At 36.6% G+C, this 19,295-nt stretch overlaps 1 protein-coding gene and 1 pseudogene across 2 annotated transcripts; both read left to right on the top strand.

Annotated features, from left to right (window-relative positions):
• Positions 1 to 815: 815 nt before the first annotated feature.
• On the top strand, positions 816 to 18,787 carry PLK4 (polo like kinase 4). 2 transcript variants are annotated; one of them, XM_023217572.3, is made up of 16 exons: positions 816 to 1,119; positions 1,788 to 1,883; positions 3,233 to 3,328; positions 3,409 to 3,523; positions 5,664 to 6,684; positions 7,355 to 7,455; positions 9,776 to 10,146; positions 11,000 to 11,104; positions 11,485 to 11,587; positions 12,269 to 12,418; positions 13,177 to 13,310; positions 13,405 to 13,496; positions 13,626 to 13,773; positions 14,550 to 14,690; positions 16,402 to 16,508; positions 18,024 to 18,787. In XM_023217572.3, exons 1-16 carry the CDS (start codon positions 1,090 to 1,092, stop codon positions 18,124 to 18,126), a joined length of 2,913 nt encoding a protein of 970 aa, XP_023073340.1. In that variant the 5' UTR covers positions 816 to 1,089; the 3' UTR covers positions 18,127 to 18,787. The 2 variants fall into 2 exon arrangements, with proteins under 2 accessions (XP_023073340.1, XP_023073341.1); XM_023217573.3 differs by having other exon boundaries at positions 848 to 1,119; positions 3,237 to 3,328.
• LOC111546300 lies at positions 11,889 to 11,980 on the top strand (annotated as a pseudogene).
• Positions 18,788 to 19,295: the final 508 nt, after the last annotated feature.

The raw sequence follows: 19,295 nt of genomic DNA, 5'->3' as shown, positions 1-19,295 counted from the left end.
AAATCAGCCAGGCGTGGTGGCACGTACCTGTAAATCCCAGCTACCCGGGAGACTGAGGAAGGAGAATCGCTGGAACCCAGGAGAAAGAAGCTGCAGTGAGCTGAGATCGAGTCACTGCACTCCAGCCTGGACGACAGTGAGAGACTCCATCTCAAAAAAAAAAGAAAAAAAGAAAAAGAAATATACACTAACATCGAGGAAAAGAGTTTTCATTTAATAACAGAGATTTAAGTTTGTGCGCTACTTCTGTTTGTTATATATCCTTCCTTAAGCATCACACTTTTCTCACCTGCAAAACACCATCCCAAACTTACAGAAGTCTCTTTTGGTCCACACAAATTACGTGTATAAGCGATCTCCTAACTGTAAGTTATTATACAAATGACATTATAATGTTAAATACTTAGGAGTTTAGCAAAATAAAGAATGGAGTTCTTAAGGTACCGTACACACTTATTACAGTTATAACAAACTACGGAATAAGCGGTAGTGGTGTAAACGGTGTTCCTTAAAGGAGGGTAATGCTTTTTTCCCTGTTCCGTCAAGTCTTAAACGCTTGACATTTTAAAATAGTTTTAAACCCTTTCCGGAATTAGAAGTGGTATTTCGGACCGTGAAGTAACCGATCAGCTATAAGTGTCCCATCTTTAAGGCCTGCTCTTTTACCCGTCTTCAGGTGGTCTTCCGAGAGTGGGCCCGCGACATACCCCGGCCCAAGCCCGAACTGTCCGCAGCGCTTCCGGCCCTTGGCCCAGAAGTCTGGAACCCTGGGCCGGCTGCAAAAGAGTGTCTGCCGCGCATGCGCGCCCCGACTCAGCCTTTCCGGAGTGATCCTTCTCGTTACGTCACCACCAGCCTCGCTCGGACGGCAACCGGCGGGAGTTTTTCAAAATGGGAGTGCATAGGCACCGCCCAGGCTTCGGAAGGTGTCAGGGAGAACTTTCCGTGGTTTTAGCGTCGTCGCCTGGAGCGGCGGTCTAGAGAGCCGAGCCTGATGGGCGCCAAGACCGGCTGGCTGCTTGGAGCGCTGCCTCGAAGGGACTGCGTCAAGGAAACTAATCCAGAGAACCCAGGCCAGGGCCTGGAAATATGGCGACCTGCATCGGGGAGAAGATCGAGGTGAAAAGACTAGGCAGTCTGCAGCGGGGCGGGTGGGACTAGTTGTGGGATGACACGAGACCGCTGTGGGAAGGGGAGCGAACGAAGCTAACGGCTGCGGGGCGGGCACCGAGGTACTTAGGGAGGGTCCCAACCGCCCAGGCCCCAGCTGTTTAGGGGCGGAGCGGCCCGCCCCGCGGAGACAGTAAGAGTAGGGGAGGTGGGACAGGTGAGTCCCTCGCCGCCTGGCAGTGTCCCCAGGCACTGCGGCTTTCTGTCAGCAATCCCGCCCGAGCTGCCGCGCTACAGCAGGGTAGGGCTACCTCCCACTTCTCCAAGGGGATGGCGGTTATCTCCGGCGGGAGCTGCGGCGGGATTCTGACCAGGCCCTCGGCTCCCAGGGGTTAGCTGGAGATGGGAGGAGGGCGCTTAGGCTGCACTGAGGTTGAGGAACCAGATCACTAGGGTGCACCATCACCCTGAGCTTCCAGTCCAGCCTGGAAGCTCAGGGATCCCCGCACGGAGTCAACATGCCTTCCACCCTAGACACCTGCTGCATCGAGGTGTAATACCTGCCTGAATTTTGTCAAATTCCCCACTCGATCCATTTTATCTTCTTTTTCCATCCCCTTCCCATCTTCCTTTCTACTGTGAGTCATCATACATAATCTTTAATTTTAACTTTTAAGGATTTTAAAGTTGGAAATCTGCTTGGTAAAGGATCATTTGCTGGTGTCTACAGAGCTGAGTCCATTCACACTGGTTTGGAAGTTGCAATCAAAATGGTAAGAATAAACTAATCAACTTCTCTCCTGTACTTTGCAAGTAACTAGAGAGGTATCAGAGATGTAAGAAACTCCTTACCCACCAGCCTTTCCTTTGATTATGGTGTAAGGAACACTTTGCATAGGCAGAAGACAATAGTGCCAAGTCCAGCCGTTGAACTTAAGAATATTTTAGGAAAGTCTTGACCTTGCTTAAATAAGTTTTATCTTCATTAATGTTCAGTAGACCTCGTTTATGGTGTAATTATCCATACTTGGAGTAATTAGTAGAAATCAACTAACAAATAATTTGTAAGAGTTCACTGTGTATAATTCTGTATTTCCCTGTAACAATACAAAATATTATTCTTGATTGTTAGAAGTCAGTCTAATAGGAGTAACATAAACATAAGCAAATTAAGAATCATTTGTCAGCCGAGTGGGTGGCTCACGCCTGTAACCTTAACACTTTGGGAGGCTGATGCAGGTGGATCGCCTGAGCTCAGGAGTTTGAAAACAACTGTGCAACATGGTGAAACCTCCTCTCTACCAAAAATACAAAAATTAGCCGGTGCTGGGCACGGTGGCTCACGCCTGTAATCCCAGTACTTTGGGAGGCCGAGGCAGGTGGATCCCCCGAGGTCGGTAGTTCAAGACCAGCCTGACTAACATGGAGAAACCCAATCTCTACTAAAAATACCAAATTAGCCGGGTGTGGTGGTGCACACCTGTAATCCCAGCTACTCTGGAGGCTGAGCAGGAGAATCGCTTGAATCCGGGAGGCAGAGGTTGTGGTGAGCCGAGATCGCACCATTGCACTCCAGCCCAGGCAACAAGAGCAAAACTCCATCTCAAAAAAAAAAAAAAACATTAGCCGGGCATGGCGGCACGTGCCTGTGGCCCCAGCTACTCAGGAGGCTGAGGTGGGAGGATTGCTTGTGCCTGGGAGGTTGAGGCTGCAGTGAACTGTGATCGTGTCACTGCACTCCAGCCTAGGTGACAGAGTAAGACCCTCTCTTTAAAAAAAAAAAAAAAAAAATCATTTATCTAAACCACTTAGAAAAAGAAATGGAGGTTTTGCTTTAAAATTTGCCTGAATTGGGATTTTTTTTTCTTACAGTTAGGCTGGTTGTGCTATTAGATTATTTAAATTGAGATAGGATATTAGAATTGGGCAAACTTTTACCAAGCATCCTCTCTGCCAAGCACTCTGCTAGGTGCATGGGGAAAACAGATAACAGTAGGTTGACCGCAAAGACGTGTAAAAGGACTTCAGTCTATTTTAAATTAAAGTATACTTTATTTTCAAAGTTCACTTTTAACCAGTTTACATTTGAAAGTCTGTCAACATTTAAACCTGTTATTTTTAGATAGATAAGAAAGCCATGTACAAAGCAGGAATGGTACAGAGAGTCCAAAATGAGGTGAAAATACATTGCCAATTGAAGCATCCTTCTATCTTGGAGGTAAGATACAAATTTTGTAGAAGTGACCAAGGACAGTGAAATTTGAATATTTTAATTTATTATGCCCTTTCACATTTCAGCTTTATAACTATTTTGAAGATAGCAATTATGTATATCTGGTATTAGAAATGTGCCATAATGGAGAAATGAACAGGTATCTAAAGAATAGAGTGAAACCCTTCTCAGAAAATGAAGGTAGGCGTCTGTTTTTGTTTGTTTTGTTTGGGTGGATAAAAGTTTTGCATTTTAAAGTGTAGTTTTGAGGAATATGCTATTTTGTAATATATAGTAAAACTGTTTGAATTGTTATTTTAAGCTAGAAAAGATTTCCTCCATCCCAAGCTGCTAATTCTTAAAACAATTCAATTATTATAGTAGTAAAGTAAGAAATTTGTTACCCTTCTATCCTTAAAACATTTTAAATTATTAGTAGCAGTTTACTGTGTATCTTTTCAAATGTAGTAAGCTTTTTAGGATGCCATTGGTGACTATAAAGTAGTTCTAAATCAAGCACAAATAGCCATTGAAACTGTTTATTATAGAAAACATGAAACATACAAGTAGTGTTCTATGAGTCCCCTGAACTTAACACTCAGCTTCCCAAACTAGTGACTCATGGTCATATTATTTCATCTTTACCTTTTTTATTACCCTGATTTTCCAAAGTATTTTGACGCAAATTACAGACATATTTTTAACTATAAATATTTCAAAATATAGATTTCTTTAAAAACATAGCCACAAAGTCATTATCACACCTAATAATTCTTTAATATCAAATATATAGCTTCAGATTTCCTCAATTTCTCATTTTTTGCAGTTCAAAGCAGAACCAAATAAGGTCTATACATTAACACAAATGATTGTTTTCAAGTTATCTTGCTCTGCTAACTGAGATTACAGACAAGCTAACAGAAGTAGTTGCTGATAGGCTTCTTGTACATCTGAATCTATATAAGCCACTTGGAAAACAATTTGGGCATAACATTAGAGTTATGGAAATATTTATATTCTTTGACTCAGGTTCCATTGTTGGACGTTTATTGCAAAGAAATAATACAAATTGAAAAAAAATGATACTGATATTGATAATGACTACTGCATTTTTTATAATACTTCATAAAAAAGGCCTTATTAGGCCGGGCGCAGTGGCTCACGCCTGTAATCCCAGCACTTTGGGAGGCTGAGGCAGGTAGATCACCTGAGGTCAGGAGTTCGAGACCAGCCTGGCCAACATGGTGAAGCCCTGTCTCTAATAAAAATGCAAAAATTAGCCGGGCATGGTGGCTCATGCCTGTAATCCCAGCTACTTGGGAGGCTGAGGTAGATGGATCACAAGGTCTGGAGATTAAGACCATCCTAGCCGACATGATGAAACCCCGTCTCTACTGAAAATACAAAAAAATTAGCTGGGTGTGGTGGTGCTCTCCTGTAATCCCAGCTACTCGGGAAGCTGAGGCAGGAGAATTGCTTGAACCCTGGAGGCAGAGATTGCAGTGAAGTGAGATTGTGCCACTGCACTCCAGCCTGGTGACAGCAAGACTCCATCCTAAAAAAAAAAAAAACTTACAAACTGAGTACTTGGGAGAGTTTGGGGGACATCGATGGAACTGTAGCTTTTTCTTTCTTTTAACAATTAGAATATATGTATGAAATGTTTGTGCAATTGTTTTTCTTTTTTCTTTTTTTTTTTTTATTTGAGACGGAGTCCTGGTCTGTCGCCCAGGCTGGAGTGCAGTAGCGCTATCTTGGCTCACTGCAAGCTTCGCCTCCCGTGTTCACGCCATTCTCCTGCCTCAGCCTCCTGAGTAGCTGGGACTACAGGCGCCTGCCACAACACCCAGCTAATTTTGTTGTATTTTTAGTAGAGATGGGGTTTCACTGTGTTAGCCAGAATGGTCTCGATCTCCTGACCTCATGATCTGCCCGTCTCAGCCTCCCAAAGTGCTGGGATTACAGGCGTGAGGCACCGTGCCTGGCCCAGTGTGCAACTGTTTTTCTTAATTGCCATGGTTACCCTAATGACTCTTAATTGCTAAAAAAAAATTAAGCTTCTCTTAACTGCATGTAAAACACTCATCAGTTGGAAAGAACAAAGATTAAAAGGAATGCCTAGTTTTCTTAAAGGTTGATATGATATCTTTAGAGTGGTGTGATGGTACCACTCTGGTAATTGCTGGTAATTAAAGTGGCTGGTAAATCTAAGCTCCAAGCCAGTGTTCTACTACAATGCTCTAGAACACTTACCTGGGTTTCATAATGTATACTAAATACTAGATGCTGAATCTCCCAGAGTTTCTCAATTGTAAATTATCTTTTTTTTAAATCCTAACAGCTCGACACTTCATGCACCAGATCATTACAGGGATGTTGTATCTTCATTCTCATGGTATACTACACCGGGACCTCACACTTTCTAACCTCTTACTTACTCGTAATATGAACATCAAGATTGCTGATTTTGGGCTGGCAACTCAGTTGAAAATGCCACATGAAAAGCACTATACATTATGTGGAACTCCTAACTACATTTCACCGGAAATTGCCACTCGAAGTGCACATGGCCTCGAATCTGATGTTTGGTCCCTGGGCTGTATGTTTTATTCATTACTTATCGGGAGACCACCCTTTGACACTGACACAGTCAAGAACACATTAAATAAAGTAGTATTGGCAGATTATGAAATGCCAACTTTTTTGTCAATAGAGGCCAAGGACCTTATTCACCAGTTACTTCGTAGAAATCCAGCAGATCGTTTAAGTCTGTCTTCAGTATTGGACCATCCTTTTATGTCCCAAAATTCTTCAACGAAAAGTAAAGATTTAGGAACTGTGGAAGACTCAATTGATAGTGGGCATGCCACAATTTCTACTGCAATTACAGCTTCTTCCAGTACCAGTATAAGTGGTAGTTTATTTGACAAAAGAAGACTTTTGATTGGTCAGCCACTCCCAAATAAAATGACTGTATTTCCAAAGAATAAAAGTTCAAATGATTTTTCTTCTTCAGGAGATGGAAGCAGTTTTTATACTCAGTGGGGAAATCAAGAAACCAGTAATAGTGGAAGGGGAAGAGTAATTCAAGATGCAGAAGAAAGGCCACATTCTCGATACCTTCGTAGAGCTTATTCCTCTGATAGATCTGGCACTTCTAATAGTCAATCTCGAGCAAAAACATATACAATGGAACGTTGTCACTCAGCAGAAATGCTTTCAATGTCCAAAAGATTAGGAGGAGGTGAAAATGAAGAGAGATACTCACCCACAAACAACAATGCCAACGTTTTTAACTTCTTTAAAGAAAAGACATCCAGTAGTTCTGGATCTTTTGAAAGACCTGATAACAATCAAGCACTGTAAGAATAATTCTATCAAAGGCATTTTGGTTTTTGGTAACGTTATACTAGTATAAATATGAAGCTGCATCTAAGCAGGGGGTACCAGGGAAATGAATGTCTAAAAAAAAAAAAAAAAAAAAAACACTGTCATATGGATTTTGACCTATGGTTAACAGTCTTAAAAGGAGTATGTGTGTTCATGAATGTGTTTATAAAATTAATATTTGGAAATTCTTATTCTTATTTTTTAATTTTATATGGAGTGAGTCTCCAGTGCAAAGTATCATATATTAATCATGCCTTACCCCCAAAGTACTTTAATAATAACTATACATAGATAGAAAAGCTGAGCCTGAGTGTTGATAACACTGACTGCTTCCAACATGAAAACTAATTTTTAGTGACTGTAGTGTGTGATTTTTTCTTTTTCTGTTCATTTTATGATTTTTATGCTTAAATTATAAGAGGGCAGTAGCCATATAGAAATGCTGTCAAAGTGCCCTGGGCATTTTGGCATGGGAGTTTAGCTTTTTAGAGATAGCATAGTTATGCCAATATTGTTTTCTATAGTTATTCTAAAATGTTCAGGTATTCAAATCAGAAGAAATCTTTTTCTAATATTTTTACCTTAAAAAGTTACCTGATAGTTTTTTATTAGCTTATGAGATTTTTTTGTTTGTTTATATAGCTCCAGTCATCTTTGTCCAGGAAAAACTCCTTTTCCATTTGCAGACCCGACACCTCAGACTGAAACCGTACAACAGTGGTTTGGGAATCTGCAAATAAATGGTGAGTTTTTAATGGAGTATTTAATCAAGAATTAATTACTTGGACACTTACCAAGCATTGCAGTGTTCTATTTGAGATTTTTAAAGAAAATCATTTTCTTGCTTGGTGCAGTAGTTCATGTCTGTAATCCCAACACTTGTGAGGCCAAAGCAGGTGGATTGCTTGAGGCCAGGAGTTCAAGACCAGTTTGGGCACATAACAAGACCCTGTATCTACAAAAAATAAAAAATCAGTTGAGTGTAGTGGCATGTACCTGTAGTGCCAGCTACTTGAGAAGCTAAGCTGGGAGGATTGCCTGAGCCCAGGAGTTCAAGGCTAGAGTGAGCTATGATCACACTACACTCCAGCCTGTGTGACAAGAGACAGAGACCCTGTCTCAGAAAAAAAAAAGCATTGGCCAGGTGTAGTGGCTCATGCCTGTAATCCTATCACTTTGGGAGGCCAAGCCAGGCAGATCACTTGAGGTCAGGCGTTCAAGACCAGCCTGGCCAACATGGTGAAACCCCGTATCTACTAAAAATACAAAAATTAGCTGGACGTGGTGGCACACACCTGTAATCCCACCTACTTGGATGGCTGAGGCACAAGAATCACTTGAACCCGGGAGACAGAGGTTGCAGTGAGCTGAGATCACGCCACTGCACTCCAGCCTGGGTGATAGAGTGAGACTCTGTCTCAGAAGAAAAAAAAAGCACTTTCAGTATGTCTCAATAAAGCTGTCTTACAGTGTTTGAATATTTGCCATCAGTCAGCCACTGTCCTTAATGTTTAACATATATTAAGTTCTCACAAAAAAACATGAGGAAGATACTGTTATTATCTCTGTCTTACAGATGAGGAAACTGGGTATACAGCTCAATTTGCCCAAGCTATGTGACCATTCAGTAGAGGAGCCAGGGTTCGAACATAAATAGTCTGGCTCGGAGACTTTATTCTTAACCCCTGCTCTTGCAGCCTCTCTATAATCAGCACCGTCTATCAGTGCCCATAAAATAATCAAAAGATGATTGACCTTATTTTTAAGTGGAAGCTGATAAGGACATTATAGGGTACCAATAGGACCTCACACTAAAGTACAGAGCTACTAAAACCTAAACATTTTTAAACAGCTGTCATCCAAGTCATTATGTTGTTTATAATACAGAGTTTGAAGGTTAAATAATGAACATGACAGATTCACAGAAGGTGGATTGGAAAATAATGATGGAAAAAAGAATAAAAAAGACATATGGAGAGGAGGAGATGATTTTTTACCAAGTATCGTATTACCTCATAGACAAAAAGCAAATAATACAGCTGTAATTTAAGCAGAGAGTTGTACGTTATCTTGAGTCTATTCTTTTCTTTTTTTAATGTACATTATTCTCAGAAGCCCAAAAGGAAATTAATCTTTTGTACTAATTGGAGATGATAATTCAGGTTTGTTTTTTAAACTATAAAACTGCCACATACTTAATTTTTCACATCTGTTGTGTTTACATATACTTATATTTAGTAACACAGACTTGTCTGAGATGGAGAAATAACCTTGTTTATAATAATCCACTAGTGCTCCTGTAATTTTTCAGTATATTATTTGATACAAAATACTTTCTGTCATAATGAGAGTAGGGGGAAAGCACTAAAAAGTCATTTAAGAAAAAAATGGTAATTCAAATTTTTAGAGTTTAGCATTGAAAAATTGCCTTACCAAGTTTTATGTAATCTAATCATTTGAAGCCTTTAAAAGATGCTGTTCTCTATGTGAACTTTAAAACCATACAAAATAAAAATTGGTAAAATTAATGACTTTTTTAAAAAAATGTGTGCAAATACATTTGTAATGTTAAATATTACTGTTAAAGCTGTTCATATAGTGTTTTTGCTTTTAGTTGCATATTTTCATTAATTACACGTATTTCTAAGTAAAGACGGGCTAGATAGTTCTTAGCTTAAAGACAGTAAATTTATATATTTTTCTCATGTAGAATGATTACTTGGGAACTCAAATCTGCTTTTGTTGGAGCATTGGCGATTGCATGCTTTAGGATTAATAGGTGACCATATAGTGACTGGTTTTTGCCTTAATTGAAAAATTAATTTTATGTTAATATCTTTTGTGTCTTAGGAATACTAAAGATATTTCTTCACGATCTGGTTTAAAGTGTTCTTTCAAAGTCATGTCTTAAACTGCTTATTTGTTAGAAAATTATGAGCTCTTATTTTGTTTTACTAGATTTCTTTTGTTTAAAAAATGCTATTATAATCAGAGTGACATTGTTTTGGGTCAACTTGTGTTTTTAGTTATTTACTAAATTGCTTCATTCTATGTATATTACAGCTCATTTAAGAAAAACTACTGGATATGACAGCATCAGCCCAAACCGGGATTTCCAGGGCCATCCAGATTTGCAGAAGGACACATCAAAAAATGCCTGGACTGATACAAAAGTCAAAAAGAACTCTGATGCTTCTGATAATGCACATTCTGTAAAACAGCCAAATACCGTGAAATATATGACTGCACTTCACAGTAAACCTGAGATAATCCAACAAGAATGTGTTTTTGGGTCAGATCCTCTTTCTGAACAGAGCAAGACTAGGGGTATGGAGCCACCATTGGGTTATCAGAATCGTACATTAAGAAGCATTACATCTCCGTTGGTTGCTCACAGGTTAAAACCAATCAGACAGAAAACAAAAAAGGCTGTGGTATGTCTGTTATTTTCCTAAATTACTACATAACATTTTACTTGAGAATACAATTCTTGAGAACATATTTTTTAGTCCTCTGTAATGTCCTTGTACTTTGGGGTGTATACATGATCAACTTTATTAAAGAGAAAAGAGACTGGGTGTTTATGGAAAAACAGCTCTTGTTTCCCTGTCTTCTTAAGAATAGTGAATTGATACTGATACGTTTTGAATTTTAAATTATTAATTTAAAGTAGATTTGAATGAAAAACATTTTAAAATAATACTGGCTCTATGCTGTGTTAAAGATTATTTTGTTCACAATTCCAATCAGTGAGCTAATATTATCCTTTTGCTTCTGTTTTTATTGTTTCTAAATTTAATCCCATCTCAATTTTTTAAAAACTAGAAAATACAACTTTTTTTTTTTAGCATCTGGAACTAAAGAAAAGGCATATGCACATTTAAGTTTAGAGTTTAAAAATTATCGTATGTGAACTGAGAATGCTATGTGTTTTTTTAATTCTATCTTTATCCTGTTCTTTGTTCGCATTTTACTTCCCATTTCATCCTTGCCTTTGTTTGGCTTGCTATTATCTTTTCAAAGTCCTTATTCTCCACCCTACCTTCTGTTTGCTTTCTGCTCATTGATTATCATTTGACACTTCATTATTCATTCTTACCTTTGCACCATATGGTTCACAGTTGTGCTCAAATATACCTCTGATCTGGACTGTTGTAGTGAAGCAGCTATTTCATTTTGACTTCAATATTTGTTTCTGCCATGGTTAAGTACTCCTAAGTATTATGTATGTCAGAGCTGTTCTAGTAAACAAAATAATTATTACTGATTTTTTGGGTTTTTTTTTAGGTGAGCATACTTGATTCAGAGGAGGTGTGTGTGGAGCTTCTAAAGGAGTATGCTTCTCAAGAATATGTGAAAGAAGTTCTTCAGATATCTAGTGATGGAAATATGGTAATGTGTAGTTACTTTATTACCTTCCAACTTCAAATTATCGTTTAAGCACATTTAGCATTCTAATTCATATTATAATGATAAGTTTTTTTTTAATCAGTTTCCTGATATGATAGTGTCTCTGGAATTCAAAAATTGAAATAGCATATTAAACATATTTAAATAAATTGGTGCAGTGTTAAAAATAATTATATCTGGTAAGAAAATCTAAACTGTTGGTTTAAGTTAAAAAACAAAAACATTACTTTTACAGAATATTTAACATTTTTTTATAAAATAATATTTAATGTTACATTTAAACACTTTTTATATGTTTTAGCAAAATATAGTACTGGAATTTAATGTCATGTAATTAGAATTTTTTAAAAATCTTTTGGCAGATCACTATTTATTATCCAAATGATGGAAGAGGTTTTCCTCTTGCTGATAGACCACCCTCACCTACTGACAACATCAGTAGGTACAGCTTTGACAATTTACCAGGTATGTGAATTTACTAGGGAGTAAATTTTGATAGTAGATTTATATGTATATATGTATAAACTCTATATATAGATTAATAAATTATAAATAGCTTCAGTCAAACTTAAGGTCATATATTCTTGTACTTTGTTTCTGGTGAGAGTTGTATGCCTTTAATGCAATGTTTATTGTTAATATTCTGTGTTACAATGGTACTATAAGTAAAAACTAACGCTAGAACATTAGTCATATGTCTCACAAATGTAATTTGTATACTTGTTTAGAATGTGGCTACAGTTGTGTTAAAAAAAATTTCAACATTGTGCTTGCTTCAGAGCACATATACTAAAGTTGGAATGTTACAGAGAAGATGGCCCCTGTGACTCACAAATTTATGAAGCCTTCTGTATTTAAAGAATAATTCACCATGTATGTGGCTTTTGACCTTTGAAATCACTGCTGCTACATAAATGATTATTTATAATTATAGTTAACCAAATTTGACTCCCAGTTTGGTTTCTGAATATTATGGACTGGGGACATAACCACTGAATAGTAAGACTTCATTGAGGTAACTCTTAGAAAAGAATAAGAAAACCTGTCTAGTGTAACCCTATTAGAAATCACAATAAATAGATAAAACTATATGTCAGGTCAACACTTTCTTCCCTAATGTTAAGTTTTTTTTTTTTTTTTCCTTAGAAAAATACTGGCGAAAATATCAGTACGCTTCCAGGTTTGTACAGCTTGTAAGATCTAAGTCTCCCAAAATCACTTATTTTACAAGATATGCTAAATGCATTTTGATGGAGAATTCTCCTGGTGCTGATTTTGAGGTTTGGTTTTATGATGGTAAGTACCATTTGGAAATGGTAATTTGTTCCTTTAGTTTGTAATTTAGTAGTTACGTATATATGGGTTTTTAAAATTCAGCACAGCCAGTTTTAAAGATGTGTATGTGTATAACTATAAATAAATTGCACATCAGAGTATACATGTCAGATCATATTAACCAAAATTTATCGAGCCTTCCTTTAAACAATTTATCCTATAATATGTATATTAGTCCTCTTTTCCTACTTAGCTCCAGTTTACATCTAGGCTGATGGTATAAAAATCACATGAAATGAGTGATGTCCTATTTATTATTAGAAATCTTAAATGGACCTATACCAAATTATCAGAATTATAAATGTAGCAAAAAGGATAGGGTTGAGTCTAAATCTATTCTGTAAAGATGAATGTTCTTATTTTCTAAATCTATTCTATAAAAATGAACTATTTTTTAATCTATAAATCTCCTTTAAGGGACACAAAGCATTCATATCACACAGTACACATATAATTATAGCTATCCTTCAATTATGTTTTTGTATGAATATAGTGATTTTTTAAAATATAGAAGTATCAGGCTTAAACCAGATATATGTTGGGAAAAATATGGATGACCTATATTTATTGAATACTTTGATAGTCTCATTAATAGTCAATAAATGAATAAAAATGATACCTTGATCTAGGTGCCATTATATACTGGTATGATAATAAATATAAATCTAGGAATATTTTTAAAAAGGATAAGAAAGTTTCCTGATTTTTTTTTTTTTTAGGGGTAAAAATACACAAAACAGAAGATTTCATTCAGGTGATTGAAAAGACAGGGAAGTCTTACACTTTAAAAAGTGAAAGTGAAGTTAATAGCTTGAAAGAGGAGATGAAAATGTATATGGACCATGCTAATGAGGTACATACCTAATTATAGGTTTTTCATACCAATTAATAATGATTACAAATGACATAGGTGAAACAATGACAGAAGCACTCTTCTTTTGAAATAGGGTCATCGTATTTGTTTAGCACTGGAATCCATAATTTCAGAAGAGGAAAGGAAAACTAGGAGTGCTCCCTTTTTCCCAATAATCATAGGAAGGTAAATGTCTGAAAATTTTAAACATGTGGCTAAAATGTTTTAAAAGTTTGGTGTTTATATTATAAACATTCTTTAGTTTTCTGTAAATTGAAAGCTTCAAGGGAATATATTTGGACTTTTCTCCTTCAGAAAACCTGGTAGTACTAGTTCACCTAAGGCCTTATCACCTCCTCCTCCTGTGGATTCAGATTACCCAACGAGAGATAGAGCATCTTTCAATAGAATGGTCATGCATAGTGCTGCTTCTCCAACACAGGCACCAATCCTTAATCCCTCTGTAAGTAAATATATGTTACTTCTATACTTTAAACCTTTCAATGATTGCCTGATGCCCTTCATATAAAATAGTTTATTGTGACTTTACTATCATCTGTGTACTTTTCCAGCCTCATCCTGAGCCACTTTATCCTATACTATCTCTGTTTGAGCCTCAAAGGCCTTCTTTCAGTTCTTTAAACAAGTCAGAGGGCCTTTTCACATGCTGTTCACTTGACCTGGAACTCTTTTCCCCAAACACTTAACTTTATATGCCTAAGTCTTATTTTTCAAGTCTCTGTTTAAATGTTACCTCAATGAGCCCTAATCTCAGCCCTCTCGGAAAAGCTAAAAGTATTAACATATACATATATAGTTGTTTTATTTTTACTAGTAAAATATCATTAACTGCCTAAATGCTCATGATAGACTCATGGTTAAATTTATTATATATTTAATGAACATGGCAATGAAGATTATATAGCAGTGTAGAAAAATGCAACATTAAAGAAATAGGTGTGTATGTTTGTGTGTACTCACACACATGTACAAAAAGAACATGCCATGGGATAAAAAGATGAAAGAAATCCACCAAAATGAAAACAGCAATTCTGCGGGGGGGTGGGGGATTCTTTTCTGTATTTTTCTAATTTCCAATAATGTAGTTATATTCTCATTAAAACATTTTTGTTTTTAAAAAATTAAGCTAATGAAAAATCCCATAATTGTCTGCTTTTGCTGAATTTGGCTTATAAAAATGCTGAGGAATAGTATCTTCCTGTCCTTTATTCTTTGTAGATGGTTACAAATGAAGGACTTGGTCTTACAACTACAACTTCTGGAACAGACATCTCTTCTAATAGTCTAAAAGATTGTCTTCCTAAATCAGCACAACTTTTGAAATCTGTTTTTGTGAAAAATGTTGGTTGGGCTACACAGGTGAGAAGTTTCTAGTACAGTGCATTTTCTTGTTATGAATTTTTCATTTTCACACTGATAAGACAATTACCAAAAAATACAAATCATTGCAATGATATCTTTTTACAAGGAAGTTTTGTACCTTTTTACATTAGTTATATCATGAAAAATGTTAACTTCTTAAATTTGTGTTCAGTTGGAAGACTCCAGACATTGCTGATAACAGGTTGCCTGCTAGGGCTTGGGTGACCTACTTTTGCCATTTGTTTTTAAATTAGAGGTCATGATAATGACTAATTGTGAAGAGTGTGATATCTGTGACGTTTTAGGTTTTGGAAATTATTTGTAATCAATATTAGTAGAGTAACTTTTTATTTTTTTTGAGATGAAGTCTCACACTCTCGCCCAGGCTGGAGTGCAGTGGCGCAATCTCAGCTCACTGCAAGCTCCGCCTCCTGGGTTCATGCCATTCTCCTGCCTCATCCTCCCAAGTAATTGGGACTACAGGCGCCCACCACCATGCCCAGCTAATTTTTTGTATTTTTAGTAGAGACGGAGTTTCACCATGTTAGCCAGGATGGTCTCAATCTCCTGACCTTGTGATCTGCCCGCCTCAGCCTCCCAAAGTGCTGGGATTACAGGTGTGAGCCACTGCACCCGACCAGTAGAGTAACTTTCATTTGGCGAAAGAAGAAAAGGATTTTTCCATTAAGAGTCAAGTGAAAGCCAGGTGTGATGTCACGTGCCTATAGTCCCAGTTACTCAAGAATCTGAGGTGGGAGGGTCATTTGAGTCCAGGAGTTTGAGGCCAGCCTGGGCAACAAAGCAAGACCCCATCTCTTTTAAAAAGTGAAGTCAATATTGAGTTTCAAACTTATAGAATTTTATGTAGTTGTGAACCTATATGTGTATATTATCTAAAATCTTGAAACTTGGAGACTTCTGAGCCTGACACATGTACTTTTACTTAACAGTGAAGTAAAATGCAACCTAGTACTTTATGGGGGTAGGTAACATTTGTTGGGCACCTGCTTTGTGGTACCTACCATGTTTTTCACATACATTGTCTAGTTTATCCCCCAAAATAACCTAGTAAAGGTGATGTATCTCCTTTTATAGATAGTAAAATTATGCTTCATAATGGTAGATTAACTTGCACAATCCTGTACTGTACTCTTAAGTTGGCAGAGTCTAGATGTAAGCCTAGGTCGGTTTGATTTGACATCCATGTATTATGCACTTCTCCATTTTGAGTGACACATTGTGACTATTAATGACTAAAGGAAGAAGTTTCAGAGGCTAAAATGTAATATTCTCAGGCCAGAAAAGAAATTCTTGTGGCTTAAGGACAAAGAAAATGTTGCTTTTATTTCCTAAATCTCTTCTTGTTAAATACTAAATATTTCTTGTGGGGGAAAAAACAACCAAGAAATCCTAGTGGAAATTAATGGGAAACAGGATTCACTTATAATAATTTTAATATTATAATATCTTAGCTATTAAAGGAATAACCTGAAAAAGACATGAATATTCTCAGTGCTACTGCCATCATAGCCCCAAATTTGTAGTCATTTAGAGAGTTTTTTTAACTGTGGAAAACCTGTTAAATATGTTAAATATGAATACAGAACCACAAACCGTCTCCTGTATAGTAATTTTGTATGCTGCTACTGCTGCTTTTTTTTTTTTTTTTTTCTGTGCCTGTTCTTACCCATGCTTACTATTTTTCTAGTTAACTAGTGGAGCTGTGTGGGTTCAGTTTAATGATGGGTCCCAGTTGGTTGTGCAGGCAGGAGTGTCTTCTATCAGTTATACCTCACCAAATGGTCAAACAACTAGGTAAGTTCTAAAATACTGGTTGAGATTCAGCCCTTTGCTATAATTTCTCTTTCTCTATGTGTTGAAATAGATGATTTAATAAAGATACTTCTTTCATTTTGACAATGATCATGTGATTCTTTAAACTGTTAATTATTCTTAGCAGTTCATATAGTCATTAATGCATATTTTATGATTATCTATATTAACGCAGGGCAACTGGTATGAGTAATCCACTCTAAGAGGCTGGGTTCCTTGTAGCCTTACTGTTATAGCATAACTCGATGGCCCTTTTCAGAAGTAAGGGACTTCTAATTCTAGGTTCAAATAATATACCACACCTGTTTACTTAAAAGAACAGAAAAAAGAAATCTTTAAGATATAACCTGCTTATTTTTCCCAAATGAAAGACTATATCCCCAATCTAATGTAAAGTGATTAATGTTTGAAAGACTTTTTTGAATGTGTATATTCATTCTATATGAAAATGTGTGTCAGGCACCAAGCCAAAAATAAGAAATCTGGCAATGCGAAAAAAAAGGAGTTGTTTGCTTTCCTCATTTAAATCAGAACTTACTAAAAATAGGGTACTGACGATGCCAATGCAGACGTGCTCTTTTATGAGAACCGCTTATTGTAATGGAAGTACTTGGGACAAATATCTGTAGATACCTGCCCAACTGCATTTTTGTGTTAAATTTAGATAATGCAGTGCCATCACTTAAATAACTATGTTTCAAGTGAGAGACTTTGTTAAAAGCTCTTTGAGGTGCTCCAGAAAGTGGAAGGATGCAGATGCAAAGTGGGTAAAACCGTTGTTCCCAGGATACATGTTGACATTTTATTTGGTACGGTCATTTGGACATTATTAACATTTAAATAGAAATATATTCATAATGTGTTTAGCTTGATATTTTTCTGTATAATTAGGGCTTTTTTTTTTTTTTTTTTTTTTTGAGACAGTCTTGCTCTGTTGCCCAGGCTGGAGTCAGTGGTGTGACTTGGCTCACTGCAACCTCTGCCTCCTGGGTTCAAGCAATTCTCCTGCCTCAGCCTCCCAAGTAGCTCAGATTACAGGCATATACCACCACGCCCGGCTAATTTTGTATTTTCAGTGAAGACAGGGTTTCCACATTTTGGCCAGGCTGGTCTCAAACTGCTGACCTCATGATCCTCCCACTTTGGCCTCCCAAAGTGCTGGGATTACAGATGTTAGCCACTACGCCTGTCTGGGGCCTTTTAAATTTAATGAGGAATCCAGATATTTGGCTTGCTTTTGAAATGATGAAGCCAGTTCAAGTTTGTCTAATTTTCCTTCTGTTATTTAAATATATTTAGAAAATGTTCTGTTTTAAAAGAAAAGAAACTGTGTATGCTTCACTTGATTTAGGTATCTAATAAGTAATTGTTATAATTTTTCTATGGTGCCTCTTGTTATTGAAGAATTACTGAAAAATATAATGTGCTTTTTGGGACTCTCAGAACCAAGTAATTCAATTATGATTTTGTCTTTTTTTTTTTTTTTGCTTCACTTAGGTATGGAGAAAATGAAAAATTGCCAGAATACATCAAACAGAAATTACAGTGTCTGTCTTCCATCCTTTTGATGTTTTCTAATCCGACTTCTAATTTTCATTGATTAAAACTCTTTTCAGACATATAAGTTTAATAAATAACTTTTTTGTTGGCTTTCAAGTACAGTGATTTTTTTTAATCTAATATAAAGTCTTCAGAAAGCCTTTCTATGAAAGAATTTTAACCTATAATGTCAATGATGTATTCTGAGAGAACAAAGCAGAATGAAACTTGAATCACTTACTAAATATAGTGGGTATAAAATAGAATACCTGACTTTGCTCTTAGACCTTAACTCCCATACTTACTATGTTCATATATTTGTATTGAACAATCTTTTAAGAGCAAAAATGTAAATGATGTGTGGTTTATTTGTGCTTTTATTGTTTTCCCTGCGTCTCAGACATGTTGAGAATCATGGACAAAACCTGCTGGAATTTTGGAATTTTTGAACATGTAAATAATGTGTATTTATGTTATAAGTAACATATGTAAACATGTATATTTGTTTTATATTTATTTTTGTAGCACCAGTGTGTCTCATGAAACATTTTTGCAAATGCATTTTATAAAAAAAAATAAATATAGTGATAAGTTACATTATCTTTTGATTCATTTAATTAAATACTTATTTTAAAATAACTTACCAGTAAACTCACTTTTTAAATTTTGTTGCCTGTTGAGGAGTCAATTAAATTTTAAATATTAATTTTGGAAATGTTAAATACATTGTTTCTCTATTATCTGAAAATCTTGGTATATTTGAATGAATTTTGTTTTAGTTATACGTTAAGTTCTGGGTTACATGTGCAGATCGTGCAGTTTTGTTACATAGGTATACATATACCGTGGTAGTTTGCTGCACCCATCAACCCGCCACCTACATTGGGTATTTCTTCTAATGTTATCCCTCCTCTAGCTTCCCATCCCCCTCGGGCCCCAGTGTGTGATGTTCTCCTTCCTAGCTCCATGTGTTTTTGTTTTTTGTTTTGTTTTGTTTTGTTTTGTTTGAGACAGAGTCTCACTCTGTTGCCCAGGCTGGAGTGCAATGGCACTATCTCATCTCACTGCAACCTCTGCCTCCCAGGCTTCAAGCGATTCTCCTGCCTCAGCCTCCCAAGTAGCTGGGATTACAGGTGCATGCCACCATGCCCAGCTAATTTTTGTATTTTTAGTAGAGATGGGGTTTTGCCATGTTGGCCAGGCTGGTCTTGAACTCCTGACCTCAGGTGA

The sequence above is a fragment of the Piliocolobus tephrosceles genome, chromosome 3 (genome assembly GCF_002776525.5).
Source record: "Piliocolobus tephrosceles isolate RC106 chromosome 3, ASM277652v3, whole genome shotgun sequence".
NCBI classification, from domain to species: Eukaryota; Metazoa; Chordata; class Mammalia; order Primates; family Cercopithecidae; genus Piliocolobus; species Piliocolobus tephrosceles.
Note: the sequence above shows the minus strand (reverse complement) of the source record. Positions and strands in the feature narration are given on the sequence as shown.

Excerpts from the sequence above, each read along its gene's own strand:
- PLK4 (XM_023217572.3), top strand. The coding sequence starts at position 1,090 with ATGGCGACCTGCATCGGGGAGAAGATCGAG. Across the intron at positions 3,329-3,408 it reads AGCATCCTTCTATCTTGGAG|CTTTATAACTATTTTGAAGA; the intron begins GTAAGATACAAA and ends TTCACATTTCAG. Across the intron at positions 11,105-11,484 it reads TATCTAGTGATGGAAATATG|ATCACTATTTATTATCCAAA; the intron begins GTAATGTGTAGT and ends ATCTTTTGGCAG.